Here is a 22,289-nt window from a genome sequence, read left to right as displayed (position 1 = left end):
GATGCCCCATGCATCGTTTCAAATGTTTGTTTTTAAAACCAGCAGTTTCCCCTGAAATGACTGTGATAGAATTTGTCACATTTACTCACAAAAGCTAACTTTTCTAATTCACACATTTATCTATTAAATAAAACATAAAACATCCAATGGTCAGCAAAATAGCACAGGTAAGGTACTACAGGATTACCTCAGTTACTTCCACTATGGTGGCATCCAGAGTCTTCAGAAATGAATCTGAGACAAAGAGTTTAACCTGACCAAAGAGAAGAGAGGCATGTTGTGCTATGAGGCTAGAATCAACAAAAAGTCTGAACCTTCATTCAGTTATGCAGCTTGTGCAACATGTGCCTACCATGTTTAAGAGGCGTTTGAGTAGCTCCAAAGGCACGCTCATCTCTTGTCCACCACCACCAGTGAAGAGAGGAGAGAGAGAGAAGCTGGAGCTGACAGTCGTGAAGTAGTAATCAGGGTCCACTGCACTGCCATCTGGGAGATATGAACCTGAACGAAACAAATTCAATGGCATAAGCCAATGGCAAAACTAGGATCTTATGGACCCAAAATATTGGTCCCCCCACATACATTATGAATTAAAATATGACAATAAAATCTGCTTCTTTACTCACTAAAATGTCTCAAACAAGCTGATGCTCTCAAGAGCATCACAGCATCTCACTTTAACCTAAATGTTTCTGTTAGACCACCTATGTAAAGTGTTAAAACTATGAATAATGAATATATCACGTTGCAGGTCATAACTGTCTGTGTACTGTCGTTGATGGTAAATGGTGAAATATGTCTATAAGAAATTGGATTTTTCTTTAAGTCTTAGGTGTACAATTGTGTCAGAATCTACATGAAGAACCCATAAAGATTTCAAGGGGCTTGGTTGTCACAGGTCTCCCTATGCCATGATCCCCAGGGTTGCAGTTTTTAACTGATAATCATCATTAGTGATATGATGCTTATGCAGTTGACATTACTATTCATGATCATCATTAGTGATGATGATAAAGCTTGACACTTGGAAAAGCTCTAAGGCAAGACATTACAGAGTAATGACTCATAATCCAAAACAAATTTACATCAAAAGCTGAGTGAAGCCAAGCATACAAGCATATCATTGCAGTCCAAAAAAAAATATATATATCTCCATTTTTGTCAATTTTTCTACATCGTTTCAACACAACAGCTGTCCTGTACATTGTGTGAAAATTTCCTGATGAATGGACCAATAGAAATGTTCTAAAATCACTTGGAATAAAATTTCTTTATATTAACTTACATTAAAAGGTAAGAGTGTTTTTGCCTTCTCTTGTAAAGTTACTATTTTGGAGATAGTTGTTTTTATTTGGACAGCGACGATATTCAGCTTACAAAATGCTCCAAGACTATGACAAACAATAAAAAATGTACTTGCAAACCTAAAACAACCACAGAGTATCTGTAATCTGTATTCAAACACCCTTAGAGCCATAACCATTTAGAAATGTCTGCATTTGCAATGAGTTGGATTAGGCCCTGGTTTTTAATGGACCATATCTGGTATCTCAGAATGTTACTAAACCTGATTTACCTTCAAAGTACTGAGGGCCTGGTGCAGTGGGAGAGCAAGGTGAAGGCCCACCTCTCTCCGGGCTCACCTATGAACACAGTAGAGCAAATGAATAAGAGAATTTCTCCTGTAATCACTAATCCACATTCTTTTGCAAACAGAAGCTCTTTGGTAGCATTTGTAGCTAACTTTGGCACCATTTGATGCCCATTTGTTGTAAGATTTTGAGAAAGAGAGAAAGAGATTATAATGTACTTCAATGCCACTGCAATGCATCTAAGTAACAAATTCAGTAGGGGAGAGCAGAACACAATATAGCACATTTAGTTTTTTGCTTAAATGTGGCATGAGCACAAACATAACTAACCCCATAGATGGGGTTAACTAACAGATGGAGGGGCACGGCTGCACTGTGGCACTAGTTTTAACAGTCCCTAACAGTTCCGTCTATGGGGGGATACTGACTAACTCGCATTGAGTGTGTTTACATGCGCTTGGTAATCTGATAACTGCAGAAAATTAAATTTTTTGAGTAATCTGATCAACACGTTTGCATGCAGGTTCTGCTGTAAACCTGCCAATAAACTCACAGAAGACGTGACGTAAACATAATGTAAAACTCTAACATCATGCTGTGGCTTTTTTTTAAAACAACTTCAGGGTGAATCTTGAGAAATATCTGTCCAATTGCTGTCCAAACTCACCGCTGCTGTTACTATGACAACATGACTAAAAGCATATCCCACTTGAAACCGTTTAATACATATAATATCTACATTACATTTGACCCTGAGTTAGTTTGTGCCCTGCTCTTCCTTACACTGTAATCTTTGTGTCTATACCTGTACACCTGACATTTACCTGTACAAATATATAACATAACAAATAATATTTCGACAGAGTTCTATATATACCTGTGTGTCAGCACTGGCAGTGCCAGCCTTGCGTCTTAGTGTGTCTCCTTGGCACACTGAAAGCAAGGAGCTTGGCATTATGGAACGAAAGTCATTAAAGGAGCGCCTGCGGATGCCCTCCGTTTCCACGGTAACGCGCTGAGCAGGCTGGCACGACACACGGGGGAAGAGCTGGGACAGTAATGGCTCGTTCATGTTACCATAGCGTCCAAATGCCCTTGTCACACCCAGTAGACAGGGCACCAAGTACTTACACAGGTAAACTACATACGATGGAGAAAGACAAAGAACAATGTGTCAAAGAGATTTCTTTGTACAGTGTTTGTGTATCATCAATGTCACTGTCATGTCAAAATGTCATAACTCCATGTATTTCTGGTTTAAGTTTAGAACATGCCAGATGCCTTTCACACTGTGTGTACATTTCATGACAAATGGACTAACAGAAATGGTCCAATTACTTGGAACAAAATCTTGTTACATTTACTTAGGTTGAAGTTAACAATGTTTTTGTCTTTCTTCAATAAAGTTTCCATTTCGGAGATTATGAGGTTTTGTTATGACAGCAGTGAACAACATGTACAACATGCTCTGTGTGCTAACCTTTATCATGGTTTTCTGGTGCCTGACAGATCTCTAACAGAGACTGCATCACTTCCATTATGGCCTCCAGAATCTGGAAAAAAAAAAAAAAAGAAAACTAGAATTTGTGGAGCACGTTTTGAGTTGTACACACATAATCACACACACACACACACACACACACACACACACACACAAGGTAGCTAACCTGAGTGCGTGACTCTGGGTCTCTCTGTGCCACATCAGACAGCAGAGTCACCAGGCAGAAGCTGAAGTTCTCCGCCATTGGAAGACTTTCTGTGTGAACATGCATCAGTTACAATTATGGCATGGAAATTAAACAACTTTACTAGGAATTCATGCTACACATGTACCCTGCCAAATGTATGTGGACACTCCTTCTTATTTGTGGGTATGGCTATTTCATCCACACCCTTTGCTAATGTGTGCTTAACATCAAGTGTATAGCTGTGTAATCTCCACAGACAAACAGTGGCAGCAGAATGTCATATTGAAGAGCTCAGTGACTTTCAACATGACATTGTCATAGATAATGCCTTTCCAACAAGCTAGTCTGTCCGATATACTCCAGCTGCCCTGGTCAGCTGTAAGTGCTGTTATGAAGTGGAAATGTCTAGGAGCAATAATAGCTTAAGATCACACAAGATTACAGAAGCATCTAGTACTGAAGTGCATAGCACATAAAAATTGCATGTCCTCAGTTGCAACACTTACTACCAAGATCCAAGTTGGCAGTTACTTTATACACTTTTAGAAAAAAAATGGTACAAAACTGTCACTGGGGCAGTATCCCTCTTGTCACTGGGATGGTACCATCAAGGGTACATCTCAGTGCCTTTTCTCAGGGAACATAATGGTACCATAATCAAAAATAAAATCAAAAATAAGTTGTATTGACTCCACACACCTCGTCTCATCTCCAGGCTTTTTATTCAATTGTTCTGTTTTAAAACATTAGGTTATGAAAAGATACAAATACTTATTTATTACTAAACTTATTTAAGGTATACAATTTGACCTTAAAACCACTGTTGTACTTTTGAGGGAACAAACTTTGTACTTTGTACTTTGTACTTTGATGAACGAAAAATGTACCTGCACAGATCCTTTATTTTTAACAGTGTCAAACTGTATAATTTTAAGCATATACTTGTAAAACTCAATAGATAGAACATTGAAATGTTTGAAACTGCATCAGGAAGCAACAACAGCGCAAGAACTGTTTGTCAGGAGCTTCATGGCTTAGGATTCCATGGCCAACCAGCCATGGAGTAGTGTAAAGCAGATCGCCATTGGACTCTGGAGCAGTGTAACTGTGTTCTCTGGAGTGAAGAATCATGCTTCACCATCTGGCAGTCAGACGGACCAATCTGGGTTTGGAGAACACCAGAACACTGCCTGCTCAAGTGCACAGTGCCAGCTGCAAAGCTTTGTCAAGGAGGAAAACAATGTCCTGGGGTTTTTTTATGATATGGTGAAAAGACATCTTAATGCTCTGGTAACAGAGTGATATTCTAGAGAACTGCATGTCTCGAACTAGGGCTGGGCAATTTGACAATATTTTATTGGGATAAATTATGTCAAAATGCACTTTTTTAGAGCATATCGGAGCTATTATCAACACTTAAAGAACACTGTCTCATTACAAAGACAGCATAATTAGTCCCACTTTTATTAGCGGACGCCGTTGATCATCCACATCAAGGCCACTTTTATTAGCCTTTTTTAGAAATAGGAAAAAAATGTCTAAGTAAATATTAACCCATCACACATGACTTTATCTAGCTTCACTAAAACGCTGTGTAATTATGTTAGTCGTGTTATTTTGGTTTTGTAAAGAGAATATTTAGCGATGTGACAATTTAAATTTACTTCATCCTGTAATGGTTGTTCGGTTGATGGGAGGATTGTTTTTTATTTTTTTGGATTTTTTTTCTTTTTTCCATCCTTTCATTTGACTCATCAGTGAATTTTCCAGCACTATATTATTATTATTTTTTTTAAGTGCTTCTGCTTTTTCAGGAGCATTTGTTCTGTCCTGGTCACAGAACTGCTCTGCCACCTGAGAAGTTCGGTAGATTGGTGTGTGGGGGGATCAAAGTCAGAAGCCTCATTCTGAAAAGGCTGAGACTGAGAATTAAGTGAGAGAATTAAAGGCATGAAAAAATACACGATACCTGTAAAAAGTCATCGTAAAGAAATGTTGAATTTGAGTTATAGCTCTTAAACTTTAAATATTAAATGAAATAATAAAGATAAAGATTTAAACAAGAAAAAAAGTAGTCATAAATAGAATAAACATGAGGTGTTCTTTATTTGACAATAACAAACATAATTTAATACAATTTAATAAAGTGTTAAATACTTTGTAAGCATTACTTATGTCTTAATAATGTTAATGTTCATGGTTTATTAATGTTAATAAAAGTAGTAATTAATTTTCACCAAAGAATTACCAAAACAATTGCAGCAAAAGAAGAAAGAAAGTAGGAAAGGAAATGCAAAAAACTTGGACTCTTAATTTACAAGACAGGGACCGCAAGCATCTAGAAGGTGAAATGTTCATTACACAATTAAATATTTAATCTTGTAATTTCTACAATAAAACTGAACTGCTTTCCATATTATTTCCGTACACATTTTAAGTTTGTCCTTTATTATTATTTAAATACAAAATACCCATTGATTTGCAATAAGCATACAGTGTGAGTAGTGTTAAACAGAAACAGACAGACATCAGCCATCAGCCTATCTGGGAGTTATAGCAATATTAAGATTAGTCTCCCATAAGGAGAAAATATATATATTTCAAATACATTTCTGAAATATATTTTTGCAATATATGAAAATGGCCAAAAACGTATTTCTTAAATATATATTTAAAATGCATTTATTTGTATTTGTTATTATATTTTTCAATTGCATGTAATTTAAATAAAGGTTAAATATGTAACTAAATATACATGAAGTGAATGAATGGTACTGACTGCTGTGTTTTGCATTGTATTTTGCATTAAGACACTCACACAAAATGTATGCCAAATAAACAAGATATTAAATCGTCAAACTACATTTTCACAGTGCATCAATATCCACAACACTTGCTTTTGTCTAGTTAAAGTTTCATTTACCAACATTTAGCAGCTGTTAATAAAAGTGGCTGCGATGTGGCCGCGATGTAAATGATCAATGGGGTCCGCTAATAAAAGTGGCCACGATGTGGCTGATCAATGGGGTCTGCTAATAAAAGTGGCCGCGATGTGGCTGCTCAAACGCGGCCGCTAATAAAATGCACTTCTGCCCGTCACCTGCACGCAGAGATCTAACTCCTACTGAAAATCGATTTTCTAAATTTTAATTGATAACGTAATGTTGACGGAACGCAAAGTGTGAAAGTGCAAAGCCCGGACAGTCTGTAGCATGCACAATACATTAAAAGCTAGTGCAGGGGTCGGTAACCCAAATGTTAATAAGAGTCATTTTGTCCTTTCAACAAAAATCAAACCACCTTGGGAGCCACAACATTTCAAGTTCATTTTTCCATCTTGGCTGTACATGTGTTTCAGTACATGCTAATGTCCTAGTGTAGGCTAAAAATATGATACAAACAAAAACGCAGACTTACTTTGCTCTGCTTTAAGCTTTAGCTCAGCTGCAGCCGCTTTTCTTGCATCACCAGCTGGAAACTTTTCCACAAAAGTACAACAGTTTCTTGTAAAATGTCTAAGAATGTTCTACTTTTTACGAGGCTGAAGTCAGTTTCTTATTCGCCAGCTTCTCGTTCGAATTTACCTGTTCCACCTTAAATGATGCTTGAGGCGCCAGAATGTAACTGCTGTACCATTTAAGGTGGAACGGGAAAATTCAAACTGGAGAATGAGAAACTGACTTCGGCTTCACGTTTTTTGTAGTGTTTAACAGTTTCTTGTAGCAGATTAAACATATCAGGAAACCAGCTGGAGTGATTATAAACGTCTATTCGTCTCCAAATTATCCATGTTCATCTTAAATCTTTCTCTTTGCCTTTTCGTTAGCTACTAGCTAGGTGAACTAGCGGTTATAGGCTACATTAATTCTAGCGTTTAAGATCATTTATTGTTAAAACTGTGTTAGAATTATCAGCAGAGCTTTATTTTACTTCAAAGGAGGATTATTTTATTTTTACCTAGAAATCTAATTCTGATGTGGAGCCGCAGGTTGGAGACCCTTAAGCTAGCGTATGGAAGCACTTTGGCTTCTATGCAGTTGAGAGGGAAAACCATATTACATGTTTTCTGCCCGGTTGTAGTTGCTGCCAACAAGAGTACCATCAATCAAGCAATGTCAAAACTTTCACCCAACTCGGAAAGGACAAAGCGAATTAAAAACTCTATCGCAACTTTTATTGCCAAGGATTTGCGTCCGTACTCAGTCTTTGAGAACCAGGGCTTTCGCAGTATGTTGCATACTTTGGAGCTGAGATACAGTGTCCTGTCTCATATTTTACTGACACATTGATCCCCACTCTCTACAACAAGACCAAAACCGAAGTTATGAAATCACTAAAGAAAACGGGTGGTATGACTGTAACGTGCTGCGTGGACACACCACTTCCACAGAATCTTATTTAACCATAACTGCGCATTTTATCACAGATTAGTGGTAGCCTGCATCCCATGTGATCCAAACAAGAGCTTTGAATGAGAGCCTTCCAGTTCACTTGCCACATTGCTTCCATTTGTTTTATTAATAAAAGATATTGGAAGCAAATTCATTACAGACTATTACAAATACTTTGCTTTAAAAGTTCCAAGTTGTCACACGGTGAGAAAAAAAAGAAATCCTGTATAGAAAAAAAGATGAATCAAGATGCATCAATAATCGTTTTATAATCGCATCGCAGCCCTCTGAATCGTAATCAAATTGTCAGGTGCCTAGAGATTCCCACTCCTCCTGTACATGGATGTGATCTTTCACTTTTGGCCATGTAGTGTTTCACAAAATAGACTCAAAGACAAAAAAAGCACACAGAACAAAAGCCTGCATACATCTGCAATTAATCTGATCTTGAAGAATAGAACCCTGAGACACAGCTGCTTATTTAATAAAGCAGCAAACATATTATACAAAACGTAACATTTTTTTTTATTTACTCCTAGCCAGTTGTCCAATGTGGATGTTACCTTTGCTCTTCCTGCAAGTCGCCTCCTCTACCCACTGCACCCTGGGCAGCCCCTTCAGCAGACTCAACAGGTAACTCACCACCATGTCTTTGTGCTGGTGGATAGACACAGAGAAAGAAAGAGCAAATGAGATACAGTGGCACAGAGAGAGCGAGCATCTTGGAGCAAACACTGATCATTCTGGCCATGAAATTTCATTACAAAAAAAATGCATACATTCATTTCAAAGTAAATAAGTTATTTTTACTCTCCTACAAACTGAAGCAGTCTAACTTTGATGCCACTTATTTAGTTAGGCTAAAACAGTTATACTTTCCTATGGCAAGGCATTCTTAATCACAGTGCAATATTTATTAGTGCTGCACCAATATCGTATCAGTATCAGCCTCAATAGTGGCACCTAAATATATGATGCCGAAATTTATATGAATAAGTATTATATTGGCAATAAAGAACACTAATACCATGAAACAATACTTGATGCACATGCACAGCAGTAGATAGAGCTTAACTGAAGCAACCAACATGTCAGTGGTGTTGAATTATTTCACAGACAAGGAACTTTTCACTCATTTCAAAATCTGTAACGGCAGTATATCAAGGGTGGCACGACCAGCAACGATTCCAATACATTTAATTTTTTTAAGCGATGCCATGCCAAAAAGCACAGCAACTTTTTTGCAGTGCTGACACTATTCAAATGTTAAGTTGGCCGACCCGTAAACGGCATTCATTCAAGGTTAGTTAATTTTATGTGTGACACAGACCACTGCTTTTCCCCCAATATAAAATATTTTAAAACTGAAATGGCATTTATTACAAGATTTATACACACCTATCAAGTAGTCAGGTTAGACTGAGTTTGGACTGGTGTCAGTACTTGATATTAGAAGATATGTGAGAATCAGGTATCAGTGTCAGTTTTGTATCAGTGTATCAGTCTACTTCCTAGTATTGGGAAAAAGTGGTATCAGTGCATACCTAATATTCATACAAAAATATTATATATGTTATCATACAAACCAAACCGCATTTGAAGATATGATAATTCAACTTTTACAGAACATAACAGATACAGTCAAAGAAATAATTTCATGCAGGTCAAATCACCTGTGACTTTTTTTTTTCAACCTGTTAATCAACCTGTGCTCTACTGCACATGAGCACTTGTGAAAATGTGTTTTTAGCATATCCCAGATTTTGGCATTTTTGAATTCTTGATTTGGTAAGAAAAACAGAAAAATCAGACAGGAAAGAATGAAATTGTTGTGTTGTGCAACCCAAATCTTATTAGCGTTTATCACAGTTGTTTGTGCAGGTCATAAGACTGGGCTCTATCAGTCCTGCCATTGCACTGTTGTTACACAGTTCATGGTTTAATCCATGTACCCCCTTTAATCCTATGAGCACATCAGCTGGTTTTAACACAATTCTGTTCAGAATTACTCAGCAGCAAACAATCTTTGCTTAATCATGCAGTGACTGCACATTACATGCACAAATTAGGTATTTCTAAACTGATACACACTGTACTACTTATTTGCTTCTACTTATTTAAAAGTTTCAAACACAATAAACAGAGTACAGTGTTCTAATGGAGGTACCTCACCTGTAAATCTGATTCCACCAGGAACACAGCCAGTGCGATGACAGCATCCCTGCGCCTGATGTCCAGAGTGAACACACCCCGAGTGTCCAATGGGCACATACATAGCAGCTTCTGTACCTGCGGTGGTATTGATATGCGACACCAAGATAACAGAAATATAAGAGGTACAGATACAGGCAGGGGTGGCATTTTCATTACACAAAGCCGCCTAGGACTATGAGGCAAGAACCCCATGAAAACGCAAATTAGATATGTGTATTAGATATGTGTTAAATGGCTGTTATTTGTCAATGGTAATGATTATTTTCAGTAATAATTATTATTTACAGCCCCCCCAAGTCACGGCTGTAATGGACTATTCATTCCATGTTGTTACATGACGATCCCACCTCCCTTAGCTACTGTTTCCATTTCCATCAATTTTTTTTTAGCTCAGGCTACTTGGCATCAGTAGCACTTCTGCTAACAGACTAAAACTTAAGTAGTACAAACAGGAATTTGGAAGCACGTACAGGACCTTTGTAAACATTTTAGTATTTAAAAGCGAACTGGCTTTGCAAGATGATTAGTTCAAACCTACATGATTGAGAACTGACAACATGGGAACACAGGCCAAATTAAATAAAAAATGAAACCATGTTTACATTAAACAACCCAGTCAGTTTGACTTGGTGATGTAAAAACATTTGTGGAGGATTCAGGCAGACCTAGTAAGTGAGACTTCCATCAGCAAGCATATTCAACACCCACTGTACAACAGCCGTGTGGACAAACAGGCAAGGAGCCCAAAAGAAAACTGTGGGAAAACCAATGCTTGTGTTTAAAAGGGGCCCCACTCCCGTTTGTTAACTAGGGCCTCAAAATGACTAAATCTGTCTCTGGATATAAGAGACCATCAGCTGAGAAAGTATCTGGCATCACCATGGACTGTTTCAGCAGAGAGATGAATAATTGTCCAGGAAGGGAAATTAAGTTCTCTCCAACACTAACAGTCTGAACTCTATAGGAGTTGTATTGGAATATTTTCCATGATGCAGTCAGACAAGAGTTCATGTGTGGCATCACTGGAATTTAACAGGAACAACCTGTTGGGGGACCACGAGTTGGTCGCTGTTGTAAAGATGTGTTAAAATGTTAGACACGTTGAACATACAGAGAGGTCGACGACATATTCGAAATGTCAGGTTAATTTAATTTCGCCAGACACCCAGACAAAATGACAAATGAAGACGTGCAGCGTAGTAATTTGCCTGCAGCAGCGACAGTCTGCGGCACCAGCTACACCAAAAAAGCCAACCACGCTGTGCACGCTGATCGAAATGGAAAGGAAGAAAAACGGATGAGTATTTAGCATACCGCGCAGTATCTAGAGGTTTTTTTCAGTATTCATACGGAAGCTTATTTGTGCCTCGGGATAAAAGCGAGGTTTCCAAAAGGCAGTTAAAGAAAACGAAGCACTCCTTCAGAAAAACTGAATCCAATCTGTAGCTGTGTGTGATTTGTACATCAGGCTAACATCGACTGCATAAAAACAAAAACAAAAGGCTCCGGTGTTCAGAGTTGCAGGCACGAGCTGGTACCGCTGCCCTCCAACAGGGTCTCTCACACTTTTTCTAGAAGAAATACACACACGCACAAGCCCTGCAAACCTCTCCTTCTCTCAGCTCTCTCACTCTGTGTCCGTCTGTAAAATCTACCACTGCACGGACGCGGCGAGGCTGTACAACACATCTCAACTTTGTCAACTTACACAAACCAGCCGACTGACGTTAATGTAACAGCTGGCAGAGCCTCCCATCCCTACCTTATCGACGGGCGCAGGTCTGTGAGCTGCTAGAGAACGAGCCAGAGAGAGAACCGTGTTGAAGTAGAAGCCCCTCGTTCCGCCTCCCTTTGCGGACATGTTCGCGCCTCTCATGGATGCGGGGAAAGTTGAGTTTCACCGCAACAAACGCAGCACCGTGGGCGAGAGAGAGCCGCAGTACGGCAAGTCTGAAGGCACAAAACACGCACAGTAGCGGAGGAGGAGTGATTACTCTGGGCGTGATGTGCTGAAGGAGGGCGTGTCGCTGGAAAACAGCATCGACAACAGTGCGGCTTCTTTCACCAGCTGAGTGAACGGGTTTGCTGCGTTTTAATGATGTGTAAGTGATGTTGGGTTTATTTAAGATCGGTTGTTTTATCTCTGTTAACACTTAAATACAACACGTGGTAATATGTAATCACAAGATGTTACACATGTTGGTCTGCAGAGCTTCTAAACCTGTGTCAAACAGGCCCGCAGCACAAGCCTATTCGGCCCGCAAAATTATTTTGATTTTCGAGTAGCACTGCTCTGCACTACAATCCCCAGCGTGCACTGCAACATAATATGTGTTCCCACCCCCTCTCCGTGAACAACAATCTATGGGGTGGCGGCTACACCTCAATTCTATACAATTCTACACCAGTCATATCACCAAACACAATAAATGTGTTTCAGCAGCAGTTCAACCAACATAAACACTATAAACACTCAGCTCAGCAGCTCAGAAACTGATCACAAGAATGAACGAACATGCAGCAAGATGCCAGGTGTCCAGATCAAGCACATAGGTACGTTTAAAAGACCTTCTGGGGACATTAAAAGAGGTTTAGCAGCTACCTGTTGCTAATGTAGCCTGTTGTTAGATATATAAGTGCCTATATTTTGCTGTTGATAAACATTTTTTCCCAAATCCACTTAATTTGCAATAGCATAACATATTCAAGAGTAGTATTAGAATTTGGGCGGCACACAGCAAGAAGGGCCTGGGTTCGATTCCCGGCCGGGCGACCGGGGTTCTTTCTGTGTGGAGTTTGCATGTTCTCCCCGTGTCTGCGTGGGTTTCCTCCGGGTACTCCGGTTTCCTCCCACGGTCCAGAGACATGCAGTCAGGCCAATTGGACAATCTAGGTGTGAATGTGTGTGTGATTGTATATGTATGTCTGTCTGTCTGTCCTGCGATGGACTGGCGATCTGTCCAGGGTTATATCCTGCCTTCCGCCCAATGACAGCTGGGATAGTCTCCAGCACCCCACCGCGACCCAGAAGGATAAGCGGTTTAGATGATGTATGTATGTATGTATTAGAATTTGTGTAGTAACAAACCTTGTATAGTAAAGCTGTGACTCTGATTTCCAAGAGGGAAAAATATAAAAAACCTGAGAACCACATAGCAGCTGACTCCGCGCCAGATCCGCCCGCGTCTCCGCAAATCCGGCAGACTATGCTATCTGCATTTACGCATCTGCACCGGAGTCAGGGTAACGACTGTGTCACTCTGCGGAACAGGGTCGCGCTTGCTCCACATCCGGGAACGTTACGGATGGCCAATCGCTGTGTGAATGCGCTGCGGATCTGATCCAGAGCCTCGCCGCGAGACCGTTCAAAAATTCGCAACGGTTTCCAACGGTCTACCAGATTTTGGCCAGGATGGAGCCATTAAAACTGGTTGGTCACATCTCATGTCTTATTAGCTAATACTGCTATCAGAGTCACGATTAATAGTCATATTTTTGATAAGAAGGAAACTTTTAAGTGTTATTTTTCTCTTTCTTTATATCGTTAGCTAGCTAGCTAGCTTGAGGGCTGTACGTTAGCGGCTATGCTAGCTAGTTTATCAGTGACACTAATGTTATTAAAGACGAGAAATAAATCTTAAATAAGAATGTCTGGGCAACGTAGCTTTATAAGTTAAATTACCGAATGAATGTGAAATTGACATCTTATTAGCCAGTTTTTCATTCGAATGGTTTGTTCCACCTTAAAAGGCGCAGTAGTCAGTAGCCCTGCGGCACCGTTTAAGGTGGAACGGAAAATTCACATAACAAGCTGGCTAACAAGACTCTTCAGCCTCATTATTACGACGGAGGCAAGGTGCTTTTTTTTCTGGCAATGTGAGAATACTAATCTTGAACACGAGTTAATGTCCAGATAACTTTGTTTTTCGTTACTAGAGATACAAATACAATTAGCCTTTACTTTGCTAGTTACTGTACTAGCTAGCTAGCTAGGTTAGCTTATCAGTAACGTAGCTATCAAGCTAACGTTAGCTGAAATGTACTTATTTAAGATATAAGTTAACTTAGTAGTCACACAGCCCTTGCTACGTTTGTCTGAATGAGTGTAAATTATAATGGACGTGTTATTTTTAGTTACTCAAAGAAAGAATTTTTCATTTTTATTCACTGCTAAAGCATGTTAAAGCAGTAAATTCTGTGCCAGGTACACACACGTGAAGAAGTACGTACGATATGAAAAAATATGTAGGAAATTTAACAGATGTACATTTCAAAAGGATGCTTTCTGTAGTGATAAATGAAGTTGTACACCACTAAAAGTAATGCACACATGCATTCACTTAATCATTATTTGTTTTTAATCATGATTTATTACTTATTTTTGCAGGTTGTGTCTTGTATGGAGATGACTGAATATTGAAGGTAAGGCTCTTTATTCTCTCTTTTGCAAGTATAGTGTATGCAAATGAAACTGCATTACCCATTTTCCTGCATGTTGAATACACGAAGTTTGTCTCCATTTCTTTTACTTTTTATTGTCCCAATTCCTAAGCTTAATAGCCAAATTGAGAGTCTGTCTATATCTACAACTCTCTGTCTGTCTGTCTGTCTATATCTATCTACAACTCTGTCTCTCTGTGTCTGTGTACAACTCTGTTTGTCTCTCTGTGTATATCTACAACTATCTGTCTGTCTGTCTATAATCTATCTACAACTCTCTGTCTGTCTATCTACAACTCTGTCTGTCTGTCTGTCTACAATCTATCTACAACTCTCTGTCTGTCTATATACATCTCTGTCTGTCTGTCTATCTACAACTCTGTCTGTCTGTCTATCTACAACTCTGTCTGTCTATCTACAACTCTGTCTGTCTATAGTCTATCTACAACCCTCTGTATATCTGTCTATCTACAACTCTCGGTCTATCTGTCTATCTACAACTCTCGGTCTATCTGTCTATCTATCTACAACTCTGTCTTTCTGTCTATCTACAACTCTGTCTATCTGTCTGTCTGTCTATCTATCTACAGCTATTTGCCTATCTGTCTATCTACAACTCCCAGTCTGTATCTGTCTATCGTTTTCTTTTTTCATTTCACACTTTTTTTTTATTTTGTTGTTTTGCAAGCTCTGGTATTTCCTTCAGGAAATGCATATCTAGTTACTTATGTTTTCACATAGGAGCTGTACGGAAATGCAAAGTGAGCAGCAACACCACAGAAGAGATTTCCAAACATGCTATCCGATGGTTCAATCTTGCATCAGACCGCGTAGGCGGACGCCGGGAGAGATACAGGTTTGTGTTGCAACCTGGTTTGAACTTATAGTGAACGATATACAGGTTCATCAGAGTTTTATGTTAAGTTTTTTGCCCAGGAGGACTGGTGCCCCTGATTTGAAATAGGAGAGCAGGGAGCGCAGAATCTGCAAGCACCAACTTAATATGAACTTTTTTTTCTTTTTTCTTTATTCCTCAGAGAGGATGGTAATACAGAAATCAGATTTTCCTACATAGTCCAAGCCCTTAAGGGTTACCTGAACAAAATTAAGAACTGCCATTTTCAGTTATTTAACAAGTATTATGTCCATTTCTTGCAGTTTTCTTAACTTTGTATTTTTATCTAATCAACACAAAAGCATGTATTTGTCCCAGTAGTCTTTATTAGTTTAGCCTGTGATTCTTTTTTCCAGGTAGACATTTCTTACTGTAACTTCTTGATACTTTCACATTGATTGAAGTAGTATTTTCTATCAACTAATCAAATCAGTCTGCCTTTCTTTAAACTTGGAAGTACATTGAGGGTGGCTCTCATTTTAAATAAAGCAAAACATATACAAAAACAGGGATTGAAGGAAGCAATAACACAAACAATAAATCAGTAAAATACCAAGTGAAATTTAAGAATATAAGTCAAATCATAAAATAAGAACATTATTTATACTCCTGGCTCTGGTCTTTTGTAGAAATTTCTACCAATTCACTTGTACGTATACTATGTACATGCTTTTGAGAAGCTCTTTTGTGAAAGCTTAAACATGTGCTCAGTGCTACTGACTGTACTTCCTGATTACATACAATTATGAACTAATTGAGTTTCTCAGTCGTGATTTTTTTTTTCTTTCCTTTTGTTTCTTTCAGGTCATCTACAGCTCTTCAAACCACAGAGGGTTAATAATTCACTTTTGGAAAACACAAAAAGGCGCTAAATGTTAAGTGTTCAATAAATATTGTATTCATATTCAATACAGTTTTTGAATTGTTCTTGGTTTTACTTGTTTTGTAACTGTTCTTAACTGACTTTTTGTGCTGTGATTGAAGAGTTAATTCATGCAAGTAAAAGAAATATTCAGTGTTGATACAGATTACATGAAAAATGAATTTTACCTCTATTTGATTTTGTAATGCTTAGCATATTTAAAAATTATTATTATTATTATATATTACACATGAATAGGATATCAGTATTATCAGGATATCAGAAACACTCCATTCTGGAGAATCTTATAAAGTCAGAACTCTTCACAGTGGTGGTAGATGGAACCAGACATCTGAACCTCTAAAAGCTCCCTCATTACACCAAATGATTACACTCCCTGAGATGCTGTTTCACCATAGTCTGGAATAGATTTCAGGTCTAAAACTTTTTTTAGATACATTAGAAGGATATGGCAATATGGTCCCAAAATAATTTTATCAGGTTTCCCACTATTTTACCCCAACATTCCATATAAACTCAGAGGACACGTGTAGGTTCACTGGTGGTTTTGGATAGTAAATAAAATGGTTATTTGTAGTATTTGAGTTGTAGTCATGGTAACCCCTGGTTCCTGTCACCACCATTGTAAAGAATACGTTTCAGCAAGTAAGTTTCTCTACAATTAATCATTTCATGTCAAACCACCAAAGTTTAATTTTATTTCCCAACTCTTCAATTAGACATTTATTAAGAAATACATTTTGTTTGTGAAATAATTTTGTATTTCAGGTTACCTGCTCTGGTCTTAGAGTACCCCTGCCCTGCATATTTTAGTGTTTTCCTTGATGTACATGATGCAGCTAATGTATTTAACAAGACCTGAGTAATGTGGGTGTGTGGGAGAAGAAAAACACTAAAATATACAGAACAGGTAGTCCTAGACCATGGTATATTTAACACAGAGAAACAAACTAGTCTAAACATCTAGTTATTTCTACTTTTAAAATCAAATAAACTAATTATTATTTAGTTTGTAATTGAATTAAATAATGTCTAGTGTTAGCATAAATTACTCAATTATGTCATGTAAGGAAAAACCAAAACTGCCAGAGGAGATGTGGATCCACGCCAGCAGGAGTGCGGATGCAGGCCGGAGGAGGTGCAGATCTGGGCCGGAGGTGTACGCCTCTGGTCCGGAACTGATCCAAATGTAAAATGAGCATACGGATGTGGCCCGGATTTGGGCTGTATGAGTAAAGAAATCACTGAAAACTGGCCCAGTGCTGGGCCGGTATTGGCCCAAATCCGCAAACCGGATCTGTACCAGTATTGGCCCACTGTGCAAAAGGGGACAGGGCCAGATCCGTTTTACGGACCTGGGCCGGAGCTTTTGGATGATTTGCGCCGGATCCGGGCCAGATCATTTTTGCTATCTACAAAGATACAATTATAAAACATGTCAACCACTGATTCACTTTCCTCCCTACTAAACGTATACAAGTCATATGTATCTGTAAATTTTAAAAAGAGAAAAGAGAGAATTACACAACAGAATTACAGGGATATATTTTGTAAAGAATTGTGAAATATGATCGATCTATCTATCGTATTGTGTTTATAGTATTGTGCGTCATGTACGTACGTCGTGCCGCTCCGACGTCATCACGGCGAGTCAGGAAGCTGTTTCTACACAGTCACCTGATAACGCTGAGAACACACCACCGTTCAGAGATCAGGGGTACGTTAGGCTCTAACCTTAGCCTAATCTTCATAGACATACATCTGGTGTTTGCACTGTTGTCGAAGGAAAGCTGTAACGGGTGAAGTGTCTGTCTTTGAATTTATCGAACTCTGTGTTCGTAGCAGTGTCACTTTATCTAGCTAACCTACAGCGCTAGCTTTGTTAGCAACTCTTACCTAAGTTAACTGCTAGCAGAAGAGTCTAGGCAGACTAGTTTTTAGAGTAGACATGTAAAAAGAGATTCTTTGTTTATTCACTTTATAACGATAAGTCAGATAATAACTAATTGTCTGTTTCAGATGAGTTTGCCAGTATAACCTGCTGTGAGTGAAGCCAGCTAAAGTTAGTGTTGTGGTGCTTATCTTTGCTTAGTTTAGCTAACGCTGACTAGCTGTTTTCTGTTCTGTGTGGATGTTTAAACTTGGTTGATGTTATTATTAGTTTATATGTTTGCTAGCTATATAGTGTGAATCAGTTGGGTATGAGATCTGTTACTACTTTCTCGTAGTAACGTTAGCTAGGTTAAGTAACTTACGTCATGACTTTTGCACAGCCAGCACTTGTTTGATAAGCAACAAACTAACATTTCCCGCATTATTTAATAACAAGATGGAAATACTATGGACATTGTTCATTTAGGTATGCTATAAAGAAATTAGCTCAGCCAAACTGTCGCTTATGTTCAGTTCAATCTTATTTGTTTAGGTTATATGTATAGCTCCTCTGGTTTTCATTTACAAACCAGGCTTTATCGGTGAAGCTGGATTACTCTCGCATAACGTTTACAAAGTCGACTTAGACCCTGCAGAGGAAGCCAGTCCGTAACATTCTTTCTTCACCTTTCGCAGCTTCCTTTTCCTCCTTTCATTGCCTTCTGTCTAAGCACTATATCTTCAGCGTAAAGTGAGGACTCTCCTATAGAAGCGTTCTTTCCCTCTGACAGGCTTGACCCTGTGCTTGTATCTGATTAACTCAGAATGCCTGGTTTGTGAAATACCCCATTACAGCAAAATTAAAATAGAAGCAGAACAAATTTACAGTTGACCCAATAGGTGCTGTTACATTACATGCTCGAGCAAGAACTCTCATGTCCTTTTCCTTTTTCTTTCGTAGGCGCTTCAGCTGGTGTCAGAGGATGGCGGCGTATCCTAAATCCCACAACCCCTTCGCAGATGATGATGATGAGGAACCGGCAGGGCCGAGGAGAGGCTTTAACTTTGATGATGAAGAAGATGAAGAGCGAAAGCTGAGCCCTGCCGAGCGGCGGCAGCGGCAGCTTGAGCAGGAGGTGATGCGCACAGCAAAGTCCGCTGTGGACAGCAGCAATCGGTCACTTGGTCTTATCTATGAATCGGAAAAAATTGGAACTGAGACAGCAGAGGTGAGATGTTTTTAAATGATCAGAGTGCTCTCAATGTGAGGAGATGAATTGTGTTACATGACATGACTTAATGAGTTTTTTTTTTATTCTTAAGATGTTTCTAAGATTTTTGTTGTTTCTCCATTATATTCTCTTTTGTATTTGTATCTCTATTGCAGGAGCTTATTCGCCAAGGTGAGGTTTTGAAGAGGACAGAGAGAATGGTTGATAATATGGAGCAGGACATGAGGACTAGTCAAAGGCACATAAACTCCATTAAGAGTGTATGGGGAGGTCTGGTCAATTACTTCAAAGGCAAACCTGAGCCAAGGCCTCCACAAAAGGAACCACCCACAGCCTATCAAGCCAACAGCAGGTACTAAGACAGCACTTACTCACACAAAGTTCCAGTGTAGTTGAGTAAACATATGCAAAGCTCACATAAAATTTGTTAAGAACATTAAACATTATTTTCCTGGCTTTCTTGGTTGCTTGTGGTTGTGGCACAACTGGAAACAGTAATTAATGAACACATAAGCATAAATGTTAACTATATTGAAAGTTATAAGGAACGACAAACAGTGATATGACTTCACAAACATACTGATTGAGACTGTGTTGTTTGTAATAACCATTAGGCTACAGACTGCGCTGACAGAGAGCAAAGAGCAGGAGGGTAAATACGAGGCCAGCCACCCCAACCTAAGGAAACTGGACACATCCGGTGAGCAAAAAAGCATGCTTATCCCACTTAGTTCAGTCTCAATTAGTGCTTATATCATGGAAAACCATATATTTCTTGAAAACACATCCATTACATTTTTAAATGAGTAGTTAAAATGGAAGAGCACAGTTTTTGTTAAAGCTTGCCTGTAACGTTTGGTCAAATAGGGTTTGGAGCTTCTGCTTCATTTGATAATGAACCTTCCAGTCAGAACGGATACCCAAAGAATAAACAGCTGAGAGCTGCTCATCAACAACTGGACAATAACCTAGGTAAGAAATGTCAGTGAACAGATGATTAAAAGAATTAAGGGATTAATGAAGGAAAGAGACATTACTTGAGGCTGTGTATGTTTGTATTCTATCCAGATGATATTTCTCTGGGTCTGAGTCGGCTGAAGAACTTGGGACTCGGGCTGCAGTCAGAGATTGATGACCAAGACGTTTCTCTGGATTCACTACTTAATAAAGTGGACTCCATGGACGGCAAGATTAGCTCCACCAACCGCCAGATCAAAAACCTTAAATGAGCTTAGAGACTGCTGTCAACTCCAGTGGCCACCCGGATGTTCAAGAACACACTATAAACAAGAGTTTGTAAGCATTTTTGAGTGCATATTGTTTGAGTGGGCAGTTCAGAACTTTTTTTTTTTTAAGTTTTACTGTTCTTCCAGCAACAGCAGTGTAGCTGGTCTCTCTTCATCGCGGTGTCACAAGTCATGGAAGGTAACAGCTAATGCATGGATCTTCAAGTAATTTTTTTTTCTTGAGTGTCGAGTCATGCAGAATAGGCCAAATGTCCAACTCTACCACATGACAAGGTTAATCTGCAGACTGGCCTGCTGGCCTTCTCTAACAGTGCAGCTAGTCAAAATTCAAGCACTACTAATTCACACAATGCTCATACTCGTAAGAGGTGAATTGGAAAAAGTGCTTTTGTTTGACTAGCTAGCAGCTCAGCCAATGTTATATGAGCATTTTTTTCTGTACTAGAAGGAGGTGTGCCACTTTTTAGCTTTTTAGTTAGGCAGCCTGGATCAATCATTTCACATATGTTTTGGTCATATGTGCTTAAGGGACTGAAAAGAAACCACAGGGTTTATGAGTAGAACACTAACTGGAAAATAGTTGCAGCAGGGAAGTATTGGGCCAGTTAATCATGCCTTAATGCTAAAATCTGATCAGTTCAGTTTCATCACTTTTTTAATTGGCCATAGCATTTCACTGAATCTTTGTTCGTTTTTGAGTCTTAATATATCTTACACTGAATCCACACTTGATGCCTTTTTTCATCTGGAATTAAGTGATATTTTTTTTTTTGTCCGATGGGGAGATGTTCAAATCTGTCTCCATTCAAGCTCTTATTGTTTTGTTTGTTTTTTAAGAAGTTACTAGGTTGTGTTTCATGGTCTGAAAGAATATGAAGAGCTTAACGTATGTCATAGTTCAGTAAAAGCCACAATCAGGACTTTGTAAAGCACTTGCTTGTGTAAAATGTAGGCTGTATTCCCACTGATTCTTGAAAGTACAACTACTCTTCCGGTGTAAACTGGAAAAGTAGGTTGGATTACATGATTAACAACTCAAATCTAGTTGTTTAAATGTGATATTTTATGCTGTTTATTGTCATTGATGCATTCAGAGATGTAGGTATGATGTGAAGAAGGGCAGCATGGCCTCAGTTTGGGTAGTGAGACTGCCTCTTTGTTGAACTGAAATCTCTGAATGTGGCTTTATGTTGGAAAAGTAATTTTTCAATTAAGCTAAGGTCATTGTATACAAATGGAATTGTTACTCCCCTTCAGAGCAAACCACGTATGTATGAAACCGAATATGATATGAAATGTATTATGTGAAGAAAACAATAAAATATGACATTTTACATAAGTCTTCTATTCGCATTTATTCAAGATGTAATCTGAGTGATTAAACTCGGCCTTGCTGAGGGAACTGGGTTTAGACATTGCAATAACAAAGACCTACCGCTAGATGGAGACATTTTTATTTGAAAATAACGCTGGTAACATCTAGTGGGTATTTCACAAAGCAGGATTTCGTTAGCCAGATAACCTTAGCCCAGTGATGAAGACTGCCCGGTAGGAATGTCCCTCAGCTGTTTTCCCATTGGACTGGTTTGACTTTTGGCTTAAGTTATCCGGACAAACAAAAACTGTGAAATACCCCCTACACAGCAAAGTGTCACACTGATTTACCTCAGACGAGCGATGAGCGCAAACTCCTGTAAAGTGCTCCATTTCTCTTGTTGCGGGCCATGTGTGTTTCACCACACAGTAACGGTTGGCGCTATTCATTAGCATTCTTGCAGCTACAGCTGCGCGCGCGCCTCAAAGCGCTCATTAGCGCGCAATACCAGCTGTTCTTC

The 22,289-nt window shown here is 38.9% G+C and overlaps 2 protein-coding genes and 1 long non-coding RNA gene across 6 annotated transcripts in view; 2 read left to right on the top strand and 1 right to left on the bottom strand.

Moving 5' to 3' along the window:
* The window catches only part of pi4kab (phosphatidylinositol 4-kinase, catalytic, alpha b), a 49,065-nt gene extending 37,219 nt beyond the window's left edge, over positions 1–11,846 (bottom strand). For both annotated transcript variants that reach the window (XM_036578900.1, XM_036578901.1), the window contains exons 1-9: positions 11,648–11,846; positions 9,844–9,960; positions 8,235–8,328; positions 3,260–3,348; positions 3,073–3,145; positions 2,470–2,732; positions 1,577–1,643; positions 353–501; positions 188–253 (exon numbers count right to left, since the gene is read on the bottom strand). In XM_036578900.1, coding sequence (XP_036434793.1) covers positions 188–253; positions 353–501; positions 1,577–1,643; positions 2,470–2,732; positions 3,073–3,145; positions 3,260–3,348; positions 8,235–8,328; positions 9,844–9,960; positions 11,648–11,761 — 1,032 coding nt within the window. In that variant the 5' untranslated portion in view covers positions 11,762–11,846. The remainder of the gene's footprint in view (positions 1–187; positions 254–352; positions 502–1,576; positions 1,644–2,469; positions 2,733–3,072; positions 3,146–3,259; positions 3,349–8,234; positions 8,329–9,843; positions 9,961–11,647) is intronic.
* Positions 11,847–13,177: 1,331 nt separating this feature from the next.
* LOC118813523 lies at positions 13,178–15,177 on the top strand. The gene is made up of 3 exons (XR_005007648.1): positions 13,178–13,315; positions 14,273–14,307; positions 15,067–15,177. It is a non-coding gene; the product is annotated as an uncharacterized LOC118813523 (long non-coding RNA).
* A 2,558-nt stretch (positions 15,178–17,735) lies between these two features.
* snap29 (synaptosome associated protein 29) lies at positions 17,736–21,788 on the top strand. 3 transcript variants are annotated; one of them, XM_036578897.1, is made up of 6 exons: positions 17,736–17,820; positions 18,937–19,204; positions 19,363–19,559; positions 19,822–19,907; positions 20,075–20,179; positions 20,276–21,788. In XM_036578897.1, exons 2-6 carry the CDS (start codon positions 18,959–18,961, stop codon positions 20,434–20,436), a joined length of 795 nt encoding a protein of 264 aa, XP_036434790.1. In that variant the 5' UTR covers positions 17,736–17,820; positions 18,937–18,958; the 3' UTR covers positions 20,437–21,788. The 3 variants fall into 3 exon arrangements, with proteins under 3 accessions (XP_036434790.1, XP_036434791.1, XP_036434792.1); XM_036578898.1 differs by having other exon boundaries at positions 17,801–17,902; XM_036578899.1 differs by lacking the exon at positions 17,736–17,820 and adding an exon at positions 17,909–18,462.
* The last annotated feature ends 501 nt before the right edge of the window (positions 21,789–22,289 follow it).

This window comes from Colossoma macropomum, unplaced genomic scaffold (assembly GCF_904425465.1).
Source record: "Colossoma macropomum unplaced genomic scaffold, Colossoma_macropomum, whole genome shotgun sequence".
Taxonomy (NCBI): domain Eukaryota; kingdom Metazoa; phylum Chordata; class Actinopteri; order Characiformes; family Serrasalmidae; genus Colossoma; species Colossoma macropomum.
Note: the sequence above shows the minus strand (reverse complement) of the source record. Positions and strands in the feature narration are given on the sequence as shown.